This window comes from Marmota flaviventris, chromosome 8 (genome assembly GCF_047511675.1).
Source record: "Marmota flaviventris isolate mMarFla1 chromosome 8, mMarFla1.hap1, whole genome shotgun sequence".
NCBI classification, from domain to species: Eukaryota; Metazoa; Chordata; class Mammalia; order Rodentia; family Sciuridae; genus Marmota; species Marmota flaviventris.
In genome coordinates, this window is record NC_092505.1 from 134,992,577 (window position 1) to 135,009,967 (window position 17,391).

The following is a 17,391-nucleotide window of genomic DNA, read 5'->3' on the forward strand; positions in this document are numbered from 1 at the left end:
GTGTGTGTGTGTGTGTGTGTGTGTGTGTGTGTGTGTGTGTGAGAAAAAGAGGGACTGTCACCTGGGCATGTTATCCATTCCCTTCTTTGTCCACAGAACAGCTTCCCTACCTCAAGTGTCCACTGCACACAGTCCTGAAGCTGACTCCTGTGGCTTATGGTAAGGGAGGGTCCCACAGTTGATCTTAGCTCTCTGTAGCATTTTGTGATTTTTGGCAAATCACTTGAAAATTCCATTAGGGGCCCATTCCTCCAGTCCCTGTACCACTACCATTCCCAATTTGCTTTTTAAGTTTGTTATTTAAAAGTTTATGTTGAAATGGGACTCTGTCACACATATCTATAATCCCAGGAATTTGGGAGGCTAAGGTGGAAGGATCATAAGTTTGAGCCCTTCCCCAAAAAAAGAGGGGGAAAAAAAAGGCTGAGGATGTTGCTAAGTGTAAGAGCCCTTGCCTAGCATGTGCAAAGCCCTGAATTCAATCTCTAGTACTGGGGCGGGGGGGGGGGAGGGATGTTTATGTGACCTCAGGAACCTTCTCCAATGATCCTTCCTTAACCATTACCCACCTGCATGAGGGCCTTTTCTACTGGTGTTTCGAAAACCACCCAAACACCCATGACCCCCAGGACCTGGATCTTAAAATGTTCTGGGTACAGCGCAGTTTATATCTCACTCCTGCCTCTCACTACACTAACAGAGAGCTCAGGCAGCTTTCTAGTTTGGGTGTTAACTCCTCTGATACAGGTTCTCATTTGAGGATGAAGCTGTATGGGCAGCTAATTTCATTCCAATGTGTGATAACCTCCCCCTTGCACTGAGCACCCAGCACAAATTGATTTGACCTTGTGTGGCAGGGTTAGGGTTATCAGTGGTTTGAGGACCCCCCCCACAAATAAGTGACCCCATGTTGAGCTTAAGCCTGTTACTGCTCTGCTCTTGGTCCCTGCGTAGGCAGCTTGGGGCCTCTGGGTGGAGCTGTCTGGGCAGTCATACATGGATAAGCACAAGACTGACAAGATACCATCTCTTTCCTAATCTTTCCTGACTGACTCCTTAGGGCTACCTGAGGTGGGAGTACTAGTACTAGAGTAAAGCTGAGATAGCTGCTCCATTCCACAATCCATAACCTCCTCCTGAGATAAGATTTTGTCCTCTGTCTCCAGCAGTCTTTCCAGGGAGGGGGAACTAAATTTTCCTCTTTTCTGACAGGTTGTAAAGTGGAATCCATATTCCTAAATGTGGCAGCTGTGAACACACACCGGGACAGGCCTCAGGTAGTATTGGGGTCACTGCTGGGATGGCAGGCATGTTGCCCAGAGGTGTTGAGACTCTAAATCTTTAAGGCCAGCTTGGGTGCCTGCCAGAAGGAGCTCAAATCTTTTGCCAAGGCTGTTTTCTGCCCAGATAGTTCTCCTGTCCTTGGGTGGGGCTGTGTCTTGGTTAGCTGCTCTAGGGGTAGGGGAATCCCTGGGGCTGGGCTACCATGTCAGTAAGCACCTGAATTTGGGTATGGTTGACTGCCACTTCTTGAGAAGTCACACAGCTCCCAGTAGCCCCACCATAGAGGTCTGAGACAAAGAGGAGCAAGTGGGGATTTTTCTATCTTCTGCCAGTCCATGCCTTGTGTGAGCATCATTTCTGACTAAAGTGCTTTTGAACATAAGAACAGTATCATGTTTTGTTGGGGAAGATGCTGAGGAGCCTAGCTGTAGGCAGAAAACTGCCTCCAGAAGGACAGCTCACTACCTCTGTTCTCCAAGGGCCTTGTTCATGGTGGTGAAGCTCCTCTAAGTGCTGCCCAGTACCAGTTTCACTGACTATGTGGAGGTCCTTTCATAGTAGCCAAGGAGAGGACCTCCCTTCCCTTCTGGAGTCCACTGCACCAGGAAGACTTCTGTGGCCTTAGTCATATCTGTTGCCATTCATGGTGGCACATACATGGACTAGGGTCTTTGCTGATGTGCCCCTCCTCACCTTCAGCTCCTTAGTCTTGAACACTGCAGAGATAGTAATGTGTCCTATTCCTTCCCAACGTTGCTTTCCACAACCAGGACCAGTCACCATGCAGGCCTCTTTTCTCTTTGCTCTGGGAATCTTTGTCTTGGCCAAGTTTGAACCACGCTGTCTAGCACCTACAGGTCACAGGGGAAGGCATATTCTTTTTTTTCTTTTTTAATTTGTTTTAATTAGTTACACATGACAGTAGAATGCACTTATATACTTTGATATATCATACATAGATGGGATATAATTTCTCATTTTTCTGAGTGTACATATTGTAGAATCACATGCATACATAAAGTAATTTCTGTTTCATTCTACTATCTTTCTTATCCCCACATCCCCTGCCAGGGGAAGGCATATTCTACCAGGCATCCTTTTCACTGAGGAAAGCTCAGGTGGTGTTGGGCCCCCAGCACTGATAGGGTAATGGTGAGTGAGGTCCCTGGATCTGGCAGCCTTTGGGGGCTAACCCTGCCAGCCCATGGCCATGCTCTGGCTGATAGTCACTCTGACAGTCTCAGGATGCATACTTCTGAAAAAGAGTTATTATTATTGGCCATAGGTTTCCAGACAGTTCCCTTTCAGGGAGATAGGATCCTATAGTTTCCTGGCTCATCTTTGGGGTTGGGATATGGTGGGAATGGGGGCCCTCAGGAAACCTACCTCAAGGTTAGAAATATACCTGCCTCTACAATTCCAGTGGCTGGTCTGTGAGCCCATGGTATAGGTCAAGGGGGCTATCTCTTTCCCTGTGGATCTGGGCATCACATTGCACAAGGCTGCAACTCAAATCATTGGTGACCTGCTCCTTCAGGTGATAGTTCTCATGACCCACAGGTGGGAGGAGGGGCACAAGAATAGGGCTTATGTAGGACAGCCTCGTAGAACTGAGGGGAGTCTGAGGACCCCTGTGCTCAGGCTTGAGATATCCTGAGCTCAGCAGACCAAAGATGGGTTCTATAGTTTTGTAGGGGCCATCTGTAGTTGAAAGCTTCAGGGGACTGTGCTCCAGCCCTGAAGGAGCAGACCAGGCTGTAGACTAGGAGATGTTCATGGACTTCTGGGGCCATGTCTGACACCTATGCTCTGACAGAGCCAGGAGGGAGGCACCTCCTAGGAGTTTAACTCCCTCCCTGTCCCCACTAATGAGGACTCAGGCTCTAAGCCAAGGGTTCCTCTATATGTGACCCAACCCTGAGCAGGAGTTAACCTTGCTTTGTCTAACCTGTAGGTCCTTGTAACTGAAAGCCTTGCTTTGACCTGCCTATAATAGAGCAATGAGCTGAGTGACATTCCCCACCCAACCTTTGCCCTATTGTCTGAGCACCCATTGTGTGACAGGAAGCTTGTGACTACATTCTTAGGGAAGCTAAGGGTCTAGAGTCCTGTGGCTGGGTCTCCTGAGGTGAGAATGTATACCCGTCCCATCTGGCCACATGATAGGGAAAGCAGGCAGTAGGTTTCCTATCTATCCTGCTACAGGATGAATGTTCTGTGTTTTTATTGTGCAGAATGTAGACATCTCTCGGCCTCCAGAGGAAGCCCTTGTCACAGTCCCGGCTCACCAGTGACCATTTCTCATCCACTGCAACCCCTGGGCAGGCATTGATCTCTGCAGAAGGTCTGTGTATGTGACAGTCACCATGCAGAAATACTCTCAAAGCAGTGTATGGCTGGCAGCACCCAGAGTCCCTGCCCAGCTCACCTGCCTCCTTGTTGATAGTCTGTGACAGGGTTGGGCGTGGCTGCTAACCTGCTGCTAAGAATCACTGGACTAGACTGTGCCACGTCGGTGGGCTGAGGCTGCCCAGCAGCTGGTCCCTTTGTTGCAGCTTTCAGGTGGTTACTCTCAAAAGGCCAGATGGCTTTGTGAAGTGTATATCCCTAAATGTGAAGCAGAAAGTCTCGTTGAGATGTTGTCACTGTGGCCCAATTGTCTGGGGCTGACCAAGTGACACCCTGTAGGACCTTTACTACCTGCTCTGTGGCCTCTTGCTGAGCCAGTGGCCAGGTCTTCATGGATCCCTGAGCATCTGCTGCCTCAGGTGAGCGGGAGAGCCTTCCCCATCCTTCCCATCCAGGAATTGAAGAGAAGAAGACACTGACCAGGTCCTTGGGTCCATATCACTCATATTTGTGGACACTCCTGAAAGCAACACACTGCTTTAGCATCTTGTGATGCTGTAGAAACATGTCGGAAGAAGAGTATTTGTGACCACCCCTTCCCAACTGTGCATACACTGGAATATGGGCAAGCTGGTGGCCAAAGCCACCCCTTCCCACAGGTCATAGTGCAACCATGTAAAGACTGGGTAGTTGTACAAGTTACCTTTCTGGTGCATACACCGAAGTGCTCAAGGGGAGGGCTGAGTCTCCCCTTCCCAGGCTATATGTCTACTGGCAGCCAGGGACGAGGTTGCCTCTTGCCTGTTGCAGCTTCTATCCACACAGGAATGTATATTGGTGGCAGAAACATGCATTTGCCATAAATCGTTCAGAAAAACTTGTGGTCCTATAAAATCTGTCCTGGTGTTTGTTGACTTCTACCTGTGAGACTGAGGAAGGGAGAGGACAGAGGTAGCCCCTGGCCAAGAAAGCATTTCTCCAATTGCATCACAACTTTGATTCATGTGCATATGAAGCCTGGTGAAAATGGCTTTACAAAGTCTGACATCTGTCATGCCCCTGAGTTCTTCTGGGTCCAGGCAATGGTTTCTGGATCCTTTTTATAGCTGGCCAACAGCCCAACCAGTCAGGTTGTGGGTCAGTACTGGAAAGTGTCTGGAAGGACTAGTAGTCAGATTCTCTCTGTCAGATGCCATATGTGGACATTGGTGAAGCCATGCTCCTGGATTCCCAAGCCCATTTTGTATCTGGAATCTTTCCATGCCTGTGCCTGGCTAGAGCAGCCTATCTTTTCCAGCCCCCTTAACTTTGCAGCCTGTCAGTACCACCTGTCCCTGAGAGGAGCCACTGTCCCTGGCCAGTGGTCTCTCATCCTTGTGTGCTGTAGCATCTTTGAATAAATACAGGTAGAGAGATGTCTGGGACAGGGCTAGGACAGGATCCTTCTAGGTGACTTTTGACACCTCCTGAAAATACTTATTAGCTATAGCAGATCCCTTTGGCCAGTGGCTGTGCATTTACATTTCAATGTCACCTGAGGCAAGACCACTGAAGCCTTGGTTCTCCCTGTATAGAGAAGAGGCAGGAGCTGCTGGACATGGATGTATTACAAGGACTAGGGATAGGGCAGAAGGAAGTCTGGGGTCAGGGCATGTGCAAGGATCAGCCCTCTCCCTCAACATTGTCCTGGAGAAACCTCTGCATAGGCAGCCACAAGCCTGGTTGGCTGCCAGGTAGCTGGGATGGTTGATGTGTCCAAGTTGCAAATGTTTTCCTGCTTTCCTGAGAATGGATGGTATTGAATCTCAGCTACAAATCACACTGTGTCCAGCATTCTTTGCAATAAATACTTTTTAAAACATGATAATTTAAGATTGTATTTTGTAGCCAGTTTTCTGCTTTTGAGGTATTCTCTCTGACAGTTCTGTACATGCCCCATATAGAGATCTTTCTTTTCAATCTGAGTGGGAATCCTTGGTTCAGCTCCTACTCCCTGGGGACACCCCTCACCGGAGAGGAATTATGTTGCCTTGGACTGAGCCCTGAGCTACACTCATGGACATGCTGGAGGCCCTCCTTAAAGGGTGCCTACCTGGCTCCCTTCAGGGGCTCCTGGGTTCATGAACTGATTTTATCTGGAAAGTTGATGAGGGATCCTTTTTATTGCAGTCAGGATTCTGTTAGCTGAGCCACAGGTTCTGTCATATAAGTAGAACTCTGCTGGCTTTTCATCTAGTTTTGTTCTGGGGGCCTGATGATTAGTTTCCTACTGTGAAAGATCCCCGCAATTCTGACCTTTCAAATTACCTACATGTCCTACATGTCATGGTCTCTGCACCTCTTCTGGCAGCTCAACACTGCTTAACCATTGTTACTTAGCATTCTGTTATCTAAATTGAAATCTAAGAGCCTCTCCCCCTGCTTTTTTGGGAATACTGGGAATTGAACTGAGGGGCACTCGACCACTGAGCCACATCCCCAGCCCTATTTAGTATTTTATTTAGAGACAGGGTCTCAGTTTGCTTTTGCTGAGGCTGGCTTTGAACTCGCCATCCCCCTTTCTCAATCTCTTGAGCTGCGGGGATTACAGGCCTGTGCCACCATGCCATCCTGCCCGCCCCCTTTTGTGTGTGTATGGTACCAGAGATTGAACCCAGGTGTACCTCATCACTGAGCTACATCTCTAGCCCCTTTTATATTTTATTTTGACATAAGGTCTCACGAAATTGCCCAGGCTTCTTGAACTTTCTGTGGTTTCAGTCATTCAGTTTATTGCACTTTGCTATAGTAGTCTAACAAGTTTTCAAAGATGCTCGCCTCAGCAATGAATTTTCGATGGCCTCAGTGAAGAGAGTATTTTCTGGGCCTTTTCTAGGAATTCAGGGAAAAGGTGAGTTGTCCATGATAAAATTTCAGTCCCAACATTTATTTTGAATGAATGACTAGATCTTAAGCACTACATGTACTAGGAAGCTCTGGGCATCTGCTATGGTTTGGATATAGCTTGGCTGTGTCCCCAAGCATTCATGTGATGAAAGCTTGGTCTTCAGTGTGTCAATGCTAGGAGGCAGAGGACCTTTAAGAGGTAGACTTCAAACACAGGCCTGTAATTCAAGAGAGTGGGGAGGCTGAGGCAGGAAGATTGTAAATTTGAGCAAACCTTGGCAATTTAGTGAGACCCTATTTCAAAATTTAAAAAAGGGCACTGAGCACAGTGGTACATGCGTATAATTCCAGTGACTCAGGAAGCTGAGGCAGGAGGATTGCAAATTCAAAACAGTATTAGCAATTTAGGGAGGCCCTAAGCAACTTGGCAAGACTCTTGTTTCAAAATAAAAAATAAAAAAGAGCTGACATATGGCTCAGTGGTTAAGTACCCCTAGGTTCAATCCCAAGTTACGCCCCCCAACCAAATAAATAAATAAATAAAATTCTGAGCTAAATAAACCTGTTTTATAGCTGGGTGATAGAATGCATGCTTAGTATGTGTCAGGCCCTGGGTTTAATCCACAGCACCAAAAAATAAAAAATGAACCTCTGTTTTTAAGCCTCAGGTATTTTGTTAGAGCAATGGAAAATGGACTTATACAGTATCTCACTGCATTTAGTGAGATCCAGCTTTCATTCAGCTAACCAAACAGGTATGTAGAACAATCCCCAACAACTTGAGCTAGCACAGTGAACCCCAAGTTTCTGTACCCATATTGATAAATGTAGCTCAATCTAAACTTGTTCTTTTAGGTCTAGGACTTCAGTCTCACACATTTCTTCATATTTTGGCTAATATAAAGTAACAATGTGTTATAATTCTTTTGATGTATAAGCTATCCCTCTGGGTTTGGCTTATGTAATAGAGCCTCCCAGACATGCTGAGATCCATCTCTAGTTTAAGGCATAAGAGACACTAAGAAATTGGGAGGAAGGACCATAAGAATCGTTGGCTCCCTTTTGCAAAGCCACATTCCCTCATATCTTTCTAGGACACCTTACTTCAGTGGGCAAGGAAAGTACCAAAAAAACTGGGGGTTAGTGGTGATCTGAATTTTTTGTGCATTACACTTAATTCATTAATTCAGCACATTTGTTAAGTGCCTATCAAGTGCTAAGCAGTGGGAATACAGGAGTAAGCATAATGGGTAACTTCCCTGCTGTCAGATAGATGACATTCTAGTGGGGAGAGACACACACAGTAAACAAATAAGCAAAAGATGTAGCATATTAGAGGGTGCCAAAGCCTTGGATTAGGTTATGGAGCATTGCACAGCCACCAGTTAGTTCAAGGACATAGAAGAGGCTGGGGTGGCTTGGGAAGAACGAAGAAAAGGAGGAAGACTAAATATGAGAAGTCATGGAGAGTAGATTATGTTGAACCCTAGATAAAGGAGGACCAGTTCTTTTTGATCTAGGACTTCAATCTCAGGGTCTTGGGAAGAGTGACTTGACTTGATAAACATTTGAAAATTATCTTTCCTCTGGCTGCTACTGAGTTGAGAATATACTTTTTTTTTTTTTTTAAATACTGGGGATTGAACTCAGGGGCACTCAACCACTGAGCCACATCTCCAACCCTATTTTGTATTTTATTTAGAGACAGGGTCTTACTGAGTTGCTTAGCACCTTGCTTTTGCTGAATCTGTCTTTGAACTTGTGATCCTCTACCTCAGCCTCCTGAGCTGCTGGGGAGAATATACTTTAATGGGGCGAGGACACTTGGGTGGAACCTGCTGCAATAATTCAGATGAAATGCCCTTCAATAGATGAATGGATAAAAAAAAAGGTGGCATTTATACACAATGGAGTATTACTCTGCATTAAAAAATGACAAAATCATAGAATTTACAGGGAAATGGATGGCATTAGAGCAGATTATGCTAAGTGAAGCTAGCCAATCCCTAAAAAACAAATGCCAAATGTCTTCTTTGATATAAGGAGAGTAACTAAGAACAGAGTAGGGTCGAAGAGCATGAGAAGAAGATTAACATTAAACAGGGATGAGAGGTGGGAGGGAAAGGGAGAGAGAAGGGAAATTGCATGGAAATGGAAGGAGACCCTCAGAGTTATACAAAAGTACATACAAGAGGAAGTGAGGGGAAAGGGAAAAATAATACAAGGGGGACAGATGAATGTCAGTAGAGGGGGCAGAGAGAGAAGAGGGGAGGGGAGGGGAGGGGAGGGGGGATAGTAGAGGATAGGAAAGGCAGCAGAACACAACAGACACTAGTATGGCAATATGTAAATCAATGGATGTGTAACTGATGTGATTCTGCAATCTGTATATGGGGTAAAAATGGGAGCTCATAACCCACTTGAATCAAAGTGTGAAATATGATATATCAAGAACTATGTAATGTTTTGAACAGCCAACAATAAAAAATTTAAAAAAAAAATAATTCAGATGAAAGACAATGATGCTTCTGGTGGAGCTACTGAGAAGTGGTCAGATTTTGCATCTATTTTTTTATTTTTATTTTTTGGTGCTGGGACTGAACTCAGGGTCTTATGTATACTAGCATACCAAGCATGAGCTTTACCACTGAGCTGTGCCTCCAGCATCACCCACCCCCATATGTACACACTTTTTTTTTTTTTTTGGTACTAGCAATTGAACCCAGGGGCATTTAACCACTGAGCTATATCCCCAGTCCTTTTTATTTTTTAATTTGAGACAGGGTCTCACCAAATTGCTGATGGTCTTGCTAAATTTCTGAGACTGGCCTCAAACTTGGGTGCTCCTGTCTCAGCATCTGGAGTTGCTGGAATTATAGGCATGTGCTACCATACCCAGCTTCTATATATATATACTTCAGTATATATGTGCGGGAACTGAACCCAAGGCCTCAATATGAGAGGCAAGCACTCTACCACTGAGCCGTTGTGCTACACTCATAGTCCTTTTGCATGTATTTTGAAGGTAGAACCAAGATTGCTGACAGTTTGGAGGAAGGCATATGAGAAACATATGCCAAAGGGTAGAAGTACCACCTGTGTACATGGAAGCTTGTGGGAGATGTGGGTCAGTAGTTCAGCCAAAGGTGGTTTAGATGAAATGCCAGTTGGATATCCAAGTGATGTTGACAAGATGATTGCAGCTTCAAGTCTGGTGTTAAAAAGCCTGGGGCTTCAGGTAAGAAATGGCCTCATGGGTATGTAGATCATATTTATAGTCATAACACTGGGCCAGCTCTACAAAGAAGACTATGAAGAAGATATAAGCCATGACGACTAAAACCTAAGTACCCCACATTGCAAAGAGGAAGAGGCAGCAGAGCAGCCTAAGTAGCAGTGTGAGGCCTGTGTGAAGGAAAAGGCGGTGACCTACCATGTCACTAAGACTAGTAGGTCAAGGGCAATAGACAGAGCTACTTACTGGATATAGACATGTGGAGTCCAATTTCCCAGGATTCTCTGACCTGATCAGTGCCTAACTTTCACATAATAGACCCAATGAGGGGCTGAGGGTATAACTCAGAGGTAGATTGCTTGCCTAGCAAGTGAGAGGTCCTGGGTTCAAACCTCAGCACCAAAAAAAAAAAAGAAAAGAAAATTTAGGCTGTGAATTCAATCAGTATTTTAATCTGGAAACCATAGAATCAGTCCTGGAATTAAATTTTAATAATTAGTGCCTTGACATAGAAGCAACCGCTTAACACTACAATCCTGGATTTCTTAGCTCATCATGCTAGTCTTTTTTTTTTTTTTTAATCTTTAATACCTTAATTTTATTTATTTCTGTGTGGTGCTAAGGATCAAATCCAGGGCCTCACACATGCTGGGTGAGCACTCTACCACTGTGCTACAATCCCAGACCCTCCTCATGCTATTCTAAGGCCTTGTTATAGTTTAGATATTAGATGTCCCCCCAAAGCTCATGTGTGAGGTAATGCATGAAAGTTTAGAGGTGAAATGATTGGGTTATAAGAAAGAATCTTAAGCCAATCAGTTCATTAATCCAGTGAAAAGGATTAAATGGGTGGTAACTGTAGGTAGGTTGGGTGTGGCTGGAGGAAGTAGGTCAATGGGGGTATGCCCTTGGGTTTATATTTTGTGCATGGGAAGGGGAGTTCTCTGCTTCCTGGCCCCATGTCTTCAACTGCTTTCCTCTGCCACCCACTTCCACCATGATGGTCTGTCTCTCCTCAAGCTCCAAGCAATGGAGCCGGCCTTCTATGGACTGAGACCTCTGAAACTATGAGTCCTCAAATAAACTTTTCCTACTCTAATTGTTCTTGTCAGGTCTTTTGGTCACAGCAGCAAAAAAAGCTGACTAAAACACTTGTCTTCAATATGTTCAGGCCTCCTATGGTGTCGTTTTTTCAATATCAATGTGTGCAAGGAGAAGGTAGCTCACCAACAGCCAATTCTGTTTCTGACACCAACTTGAGCATCCAATAATTTAATTCAATTCTTATATTAACTCTTGAAGTTAGCACAAACCCCACAGGTTAAGGGCTTAGTCCCTCAAGTCTGCCCACCCACTTACAGTACCAGTCAGAAGTCCAGGGGGGCCATACTTCTTAGTGACTGGCTATAAATCTAGAGTTCCAACAACCCCCTCCAGAATGTTAGAAATACCAGAGTGCTGCAAGGACTCAAACTCATGCTTGGAAGTGGCTTGGCAAGGCAAACTTTACTTCTACAGAAGGGTATGTTACTGAACAGTATGACAAGCAAGCTCACTTGGGTATGCAGTCTGCCTGTTTTATTCTTTTTAGTTCTATATGACAGTAGAGTATATTTTGACTTATCACATATACATTCTTTTTTTCTTTTTGTACCAGGGATTGAACTCAGGAGTTCTTAACCATTGAGCCATATCCCCAGACCTTTTTAATATTTTATTTAGGGACAGAGTCTCACTGAGTTGCTTAGGGCCTTGCTAAATTGATGAAGCTGGCTTTGAACTCAGCCCCCCGAGCTGCTGGATTACAGCCATGTGCCACCATGCCTGGCTAAATCTGTCTGTTTTTAATCCCTAAACCTGCACTGCCCCTTTCTCTGATAGGAGGGGCTCACGGTTACAATCTACACGATTGGCTAATTTTAAAATTGGAAAGGGAAAAGAAGGACTATAGTTAAAATGGCTATGATTGGATATAGGTTGGGAAGCTCAAAATGGTTATGATTGGATCTTACATCCAAATTAAGGCCAAATACTATATTCTGAAAATGGACCATTGGACTTTCTATTTCTCACAACACATTTTATGATTCATTAGAATGATTCATAGAACTCAGGAAAGCACTTTACTTCTATTTTACTAATTCATTGTAAAGAACATAAAAGAGTGCAACTCAGTGATAACCTGAGTTTTTGTTGTTGTTGTTGTTCTTTTGTTTTCTGGAGATTGAACCCAGGACTTCGGGCAAAGCATGAGCTCTACCACTGAGCTACACCTCCACCCAGGAACAGCCAGTTAAACAAAAAATATGAAAGACTAGCTATCATTTTGGACTGAGCTTTTTGTTCTAGGCCCCAATAGACTAGACCAAAATGGGGTCACTTATGTAATGTGCCACATAATCATACTGAAATGTATGTTTGTTTTTCAAGTGCTGAGGATCAAACCCAAAATCTCATGAATGCTAGCTAACTCTCTACCACTGAGCTATGTATACTTCAGCCCCAAACTGAAACTATAAGGAAGCAGACAAATCCTAAAGTAGACCATTCTTTTCTTGAAAACAGGGGGTTTCAGTGCACCTGAGTGGGCATATTAAAGAAGTCCACCCAAGGACTGGGGGTATAACAGTGGTAGAGCACTTGCCTGGCATATCTGAGGCCCTGGGTTGATTGCTCACACTGCTAAAAGAAATTTAACAAAATGCTTTTAACTCTTACAATAGTAAACCGATATTTATCAGTCATCTTTTATCTTTTGTTGTGTTTCTTTGTTCCCATTTTACAAATCCCACCATTCTGCCATTGCCCAGTGAGAGCTCTCATTCTATTTTATAGGATAGAAAGCTAATTAGATCTATAACTAAGTTCATTATAATTTTGTCTTTTGACAAGCCAAATGGAAGACATGCATAAGGGGAGAGGGCATAGAGCTTCCATGCCCTCTCTAAGCACACTTTCTTCCCAGAACATAAGTGTGTCTGCCACTCCACAAACCCCACTGTTAGAGTTGTTTTGGAAGGTGTCATTACAATGGCATGGTTGATTCATTGATTGGCTATGGCAAATTGAACCTAGTTCTAGCCCCTTCTCTTCCTGGAGTTTGGAACTGAAATTCTAGCCCTCTGGAACCCATGCTGATTTTGTTTTTCTGGTCACTAGCCTGCAATCTGAAGCTCAGTGTGCCCCCTCTTTTCCCCTTTATTCATTAGCAAAGGAAAAACAGTAAATGTCAAAGGCTGTAGGAGCCGGAAGCTGGGAACTAATGTTAGGTAGGAGTTCAGGAAAACCAAGATGTCAGAGGCAGGGTATAAGAAAAATGCCACTGGAAGACAAGACAGGGAGATGAGTCATCGTGTCCCTGTTTACCATGACTACTCCTGCCCATAATACTCCTGCCACAGGATCGGAATTCTAAAATAACCAATGGGGGTACAGTAGGCAGTATTCTAATTAGGTTTTCTAAAGTAACCAATGGGGGAAAATTGGACACCCTTCTAGTCAGGTATTATAAGGTAACCAGTGGGCTCAACTGGAGTAAGTTCTTCAATCTGGTCCATATAGGGAAGAGATTGCCTCACAGTCCAGCATATAAAAACAGACCTCGGGACCTTGACCCTCTCTTGCTTGGCTCACTTTGCTCTACATTATGGAGTGCCACTTCCACCTTCATCTTCAATAAATCTGTACTTTGCCTGTTACTTCTGTGTGTCTTGCTCAATTCTTTGTTCGGGACACCAAGGACATGGACCCCAACTGGACACCCCAGTGATTAAACTAAGGCCAGATACTTTTTCATTATATACACCAGTAGTGGTGGCTTTACTAGCCCCATTTTCTCTGCATGCATGTGTTGCCAGAGCCTGACTCTCTAACCTGGCTGCATTTCCACCATCTTTAGCTTCCACCTGGCAGATTATCAGTCTGGACACCCCCATTTTCCTGGCACCTGCTACCATTCTTGGTTAGAACTTTTTATCAACTGGAGGAAACTACCTCTGCCCAATAGACTCATGAAAAGGAATTTGTATATCTCTGAAAGTCACCAAGGGGATCAGAGAGCAAGGTTCTGAGGCCATACAACATTATCTCCAGCCCAAATCACAGTTCTGGATTAGCCTGGTGAGCATGTCACTGCTGTCACCACCAGGGGCATGCAGGGACCTTTGTAACTAAGCCTTCACTATAGGCCCAGAATTGTGTGCTGTTGCCATGACTGCTGTGGTTCCCCCCTGTAGCAAGGGCTCCTTTAATTGGGGATTTAAAGGAGGACCCAGTCATTGTCCTGACTGACTCCATTTTCCTCCTCTAACCTCTTCTTAGTCTCTAAGTCATTTCTCCTCAGTGTATCTCAGGTTCCAAGAACAATAAGTTTTGCAGGCAGATCACTTCATGATGGGAACTCAATTGCTGCCTCAAGCAATAATGATTTCATGGGTGCCATCAGGACCTTGCAAAACTGGACCTGCTTGAAGATCAACTAGACCACAGTTTGACCAAGACTGCTTGACTACTCCTGCTCCCTGCCCTCGTTCTTCTCCTATATAATCCTGGAGCTAGTGTCAGTATCCTGAAGATTGGGTTTAGGATGCTAGTCCTCCTGTTCCTTCCAAGATGGCCATACCAAATAAATTCTTGCTTCAACCATCTTTTTCTCTCTGATCAGACTCTCAAGGCAGCTGATGGTCTGTTGGAACTCCAGAGTCAGGCCTCTTAACATGGATTCTGATAACACCACTAAAGCAGAATCTATTGTCTTACTGTTGGTCACCAGCATCCCCATCAGACTACAGAGAGAGTATGTCTGATTGACTGGGATTAGGGCAAAAGCTCTTGCCTTGGGCAAAGGAAGCTGGGAGAGTGAGAGTTTGGCATGTCCATTGTCTGAAGTGGAAGAAAGGGGCCCAGGTACTTGGTAAGAGGAATTGCAAGGACCCTTTAGTGCTCTGCTTTAGCAGGCATCATTCCTGGCCCTGAGGACCAGTCTTGGGACCAGATATGGATAGGTGGCGTCCATATCTGGTTACTCCCACCTTATAAGACAACTGTGCTTTCTGAACATAATTGGGAGTTGTTTTGACCTGCAAGCCCCAAGAGAATTCCCATTTACAAACTGTAACCAAGGTCCCAGCATGAAACGGTTGTGTGGGAAAACACCCATGAGCTACATGAGGGTTCTTTACTTGGTACCGAGCCATGAAGACTTAGGTTTTTCTTTGGGAACTCTCCCAGCTTCCCTGTGTGTATCAGACCATTCAAGGAGTGAGATGTCTGTCTTCCCTCTACTAGTGAGACAACTCTCATAGCTCTAGAGTTGGGCGTAACCCATTGGGAACTGGACAGCCCACCCCCTACCTTATTTGGCAAAAAGACATTCCATCAAAAACCTTTGATGTTCCCCCCATATAAATAAAGCAAGCATGGGCTCCAGCTCTTTCTCTCTCCAGTGTGGAAGCTCAATCCCTAAGATTGAAGACCCGTCCTGCCCCTGCTTTTCAAAATTACTTCCCATGTACTGTGTTTTTTTTTTTTTCCTCGCTGTTTTCTTCTTTTAGTTTTTATTCTGCAGCCAGCCTACTCCACGAAGAGGGACCCCAATTCCACCGCCTGCGCTGGGGACAGTTGTTCTTATCAAGCTGGGTATTGGAGGAGAGTTTACTAAAACTGCTGTTTCTAGAGCTGCAAATCGGTTGGGGAACCACCTATGCCTGGGTCTGGCATCAAGGAGGGCCCTCTCCATTCTTAGGCCTGTAGGGGCAAGGCAGGAAGAGTGACTGAAATATGGTGGGACCCCCTCCCCATGTCCAACCTTCCATGTCTACCTTGTACCTCCAGTTTCGACTCCTATAATTTTGGTGGGTGGAGATCAGGGTCTGGGGATAAGGGTTAGTGGTGGTGTGTGACAACCCACAAGAGATGGAGCAAAGAACAAATAGCTCTATAAATGCACTCTCTTTCTACCCTTCCACCTCTTGCTGCTACCTTGGATAACTTCTACCTTCACTACCTTCTATTGACTTAGCCCAATAAGAACCAGGGACAGGGCAAGGCATGGTGGCTCACGCCTGTAATCTCAGCAAACTCTGGAGGCTGAGGCAGGAGGATTACAAGTTCAAAGCCAGCCTCAGAAAATTAGCAAGGCCCTAAGCAACTCAGCAAGACTCTGTCTCAAAATCAAAAGGACTGATGTGTCTGAAGTTTAGCTCAGCACCACATAAAAATAAAATAAAGGTGTCCATCTAAAATAAAAATATTTTTTAAAAAGGGTTGGGGATATGGTTCAGTGGTTAAGCACTCTTGGGATCAATCTCCAGTACCCAAAGAAACAAACAACAAACAAACCAGGGACTAGACACCTGTTGGAATGAAAGGGGTACTGGGGAGAGGCCTCATAAGAAAGGCTGTTTATGGGGTACAGACCTCACTGCACTGGTTCCTGGCTGCCCCCAGTCCTTCCGCCTTGTTACTATGGCTGGCATTTTTATGCTAAGCTGGTCTAGCTGGTCTGGGTTCTCACATTATGTGTCCTTGCATAGATTTGTGTCTCTGCAATCTTTTGACAACCCACATTTGGCACAACATGTTTGATTTCTGCCTTGGAGGGGCCACTTTCCCCAGACCACTAGTGGATATGACTTGTATACCTGACCTACCTCATGCCCACACATGTGGGCACATGCCTGTCAGGGATATTGTTGCAATTTCTAAGCCTCTGTGGTACTCTTGGCCTCCACCATGTCCTTTCCAAGCACAGTCCTGACTGAGTCCTAAAGCAATGGGTAACCATGAAGGTCTCACATGGGCTGTCTGTGAGCTGTGAGCAGATGAGGGAGTATGGGGGATCCTAATACTGACAACGTCAGGAGGGTAAGGCCAGGTGAGAGGCCCCTGGAGGATCTGGGAGTGGACAGTAGCTCAGAGACACCAAAGGTAGGTGATGGGAAGTGAGAATGGACCTAGGAGCTTGGCTGAAAACCAAGTTTGTGGATAGGGCAGAACGGAACAAGCAATCCCTGGGAAGACAGAAATAATCTCTGGGGAGGCATATCTGGGGCATAGAACAGGGATCAAGGAGGATGGTGGGAAAAGGTGAATGTGGAGGGGAACAGGTGGTCATACTTTAGGGGAAGGGGAATCTGGGCTTCATTCAGCTTTGGAGAGTAAAACTCAGAAGGCAGAGGTAGGATGAGGCTGTGTCAGGAAGGATGTGGTTCAGATTTCTCATTAAGCCCCTCAGAGAGGGATCTTGCCTGGAGACAGTCATATCCCTGCCCCCAACATGTGTGCTAAGCCCTTCTCAGCCAGGTGGTATTGGGGATTTGTTGGAAACACAGGACTTCCTCTCCCTATTCTAACTCCCAAGCCTGGGAAACTGTGCTGGAGCCATCCCAAGTTGTCCCTTCAGATCCCATCTTTGTTCACAGCAATGCCCCTACCTCCAGATAAGATAGGTGGCACACAGAGAGTACACATTGGCTCAGGTCTCTGTTGGTGTATGTTTCATGCCTTCTGCCTTGAGTATAATGACTGGCTGTGACAGACACAGGGTGGGGACAGGTCAGAAGTCCTGGGCATAAAAAGAAGAATGCTTCCTTTCCTTACTCTGCCAGGACCTTTGTGCTCCACACTGAGGGGGCAGG

At 45.3% G+C, this 17,391-nt stretch overlaps 1 protein-coding gene across 5 annotated transcripts in view; it reads left to right on the forward strand.

The window, feature by feature from the left end:
• Pfkfb4 (6-phosphofructo-2-kinase/fructose-2,6-biphosphatase 4) overlaps window positions 1-5,500 on the forward strand; it is a 43,565-nt gene extending 38,065 nt beyond the window's left edge. For all 5 annotated transcript variants that reach the window (XM_027933950.3, XM_027933949.2, XM_071615753.1 and 2 more), the window contains 3 exons: window positions 97-159; window positions 1,213-1,277; window positions 3,519-5,500. In XM_027933950.3, the coding sequence (XP_027789751.1) occupies window positions 97-159; window positions 1,213-1,277; window positions 3,519-3,578 (188 nt within the window). In that variant the 3' untranslated portion in view covers window positions 3,579-5,500. The remainder of the gene's footprint in view (window positions 1-96; window positions 160-1,212; window positions 1,278-3,518) is intronic.
• The last annotated feature ends 11,891 nt before the right edge of the window (window positions 5,501-17,391 follow it).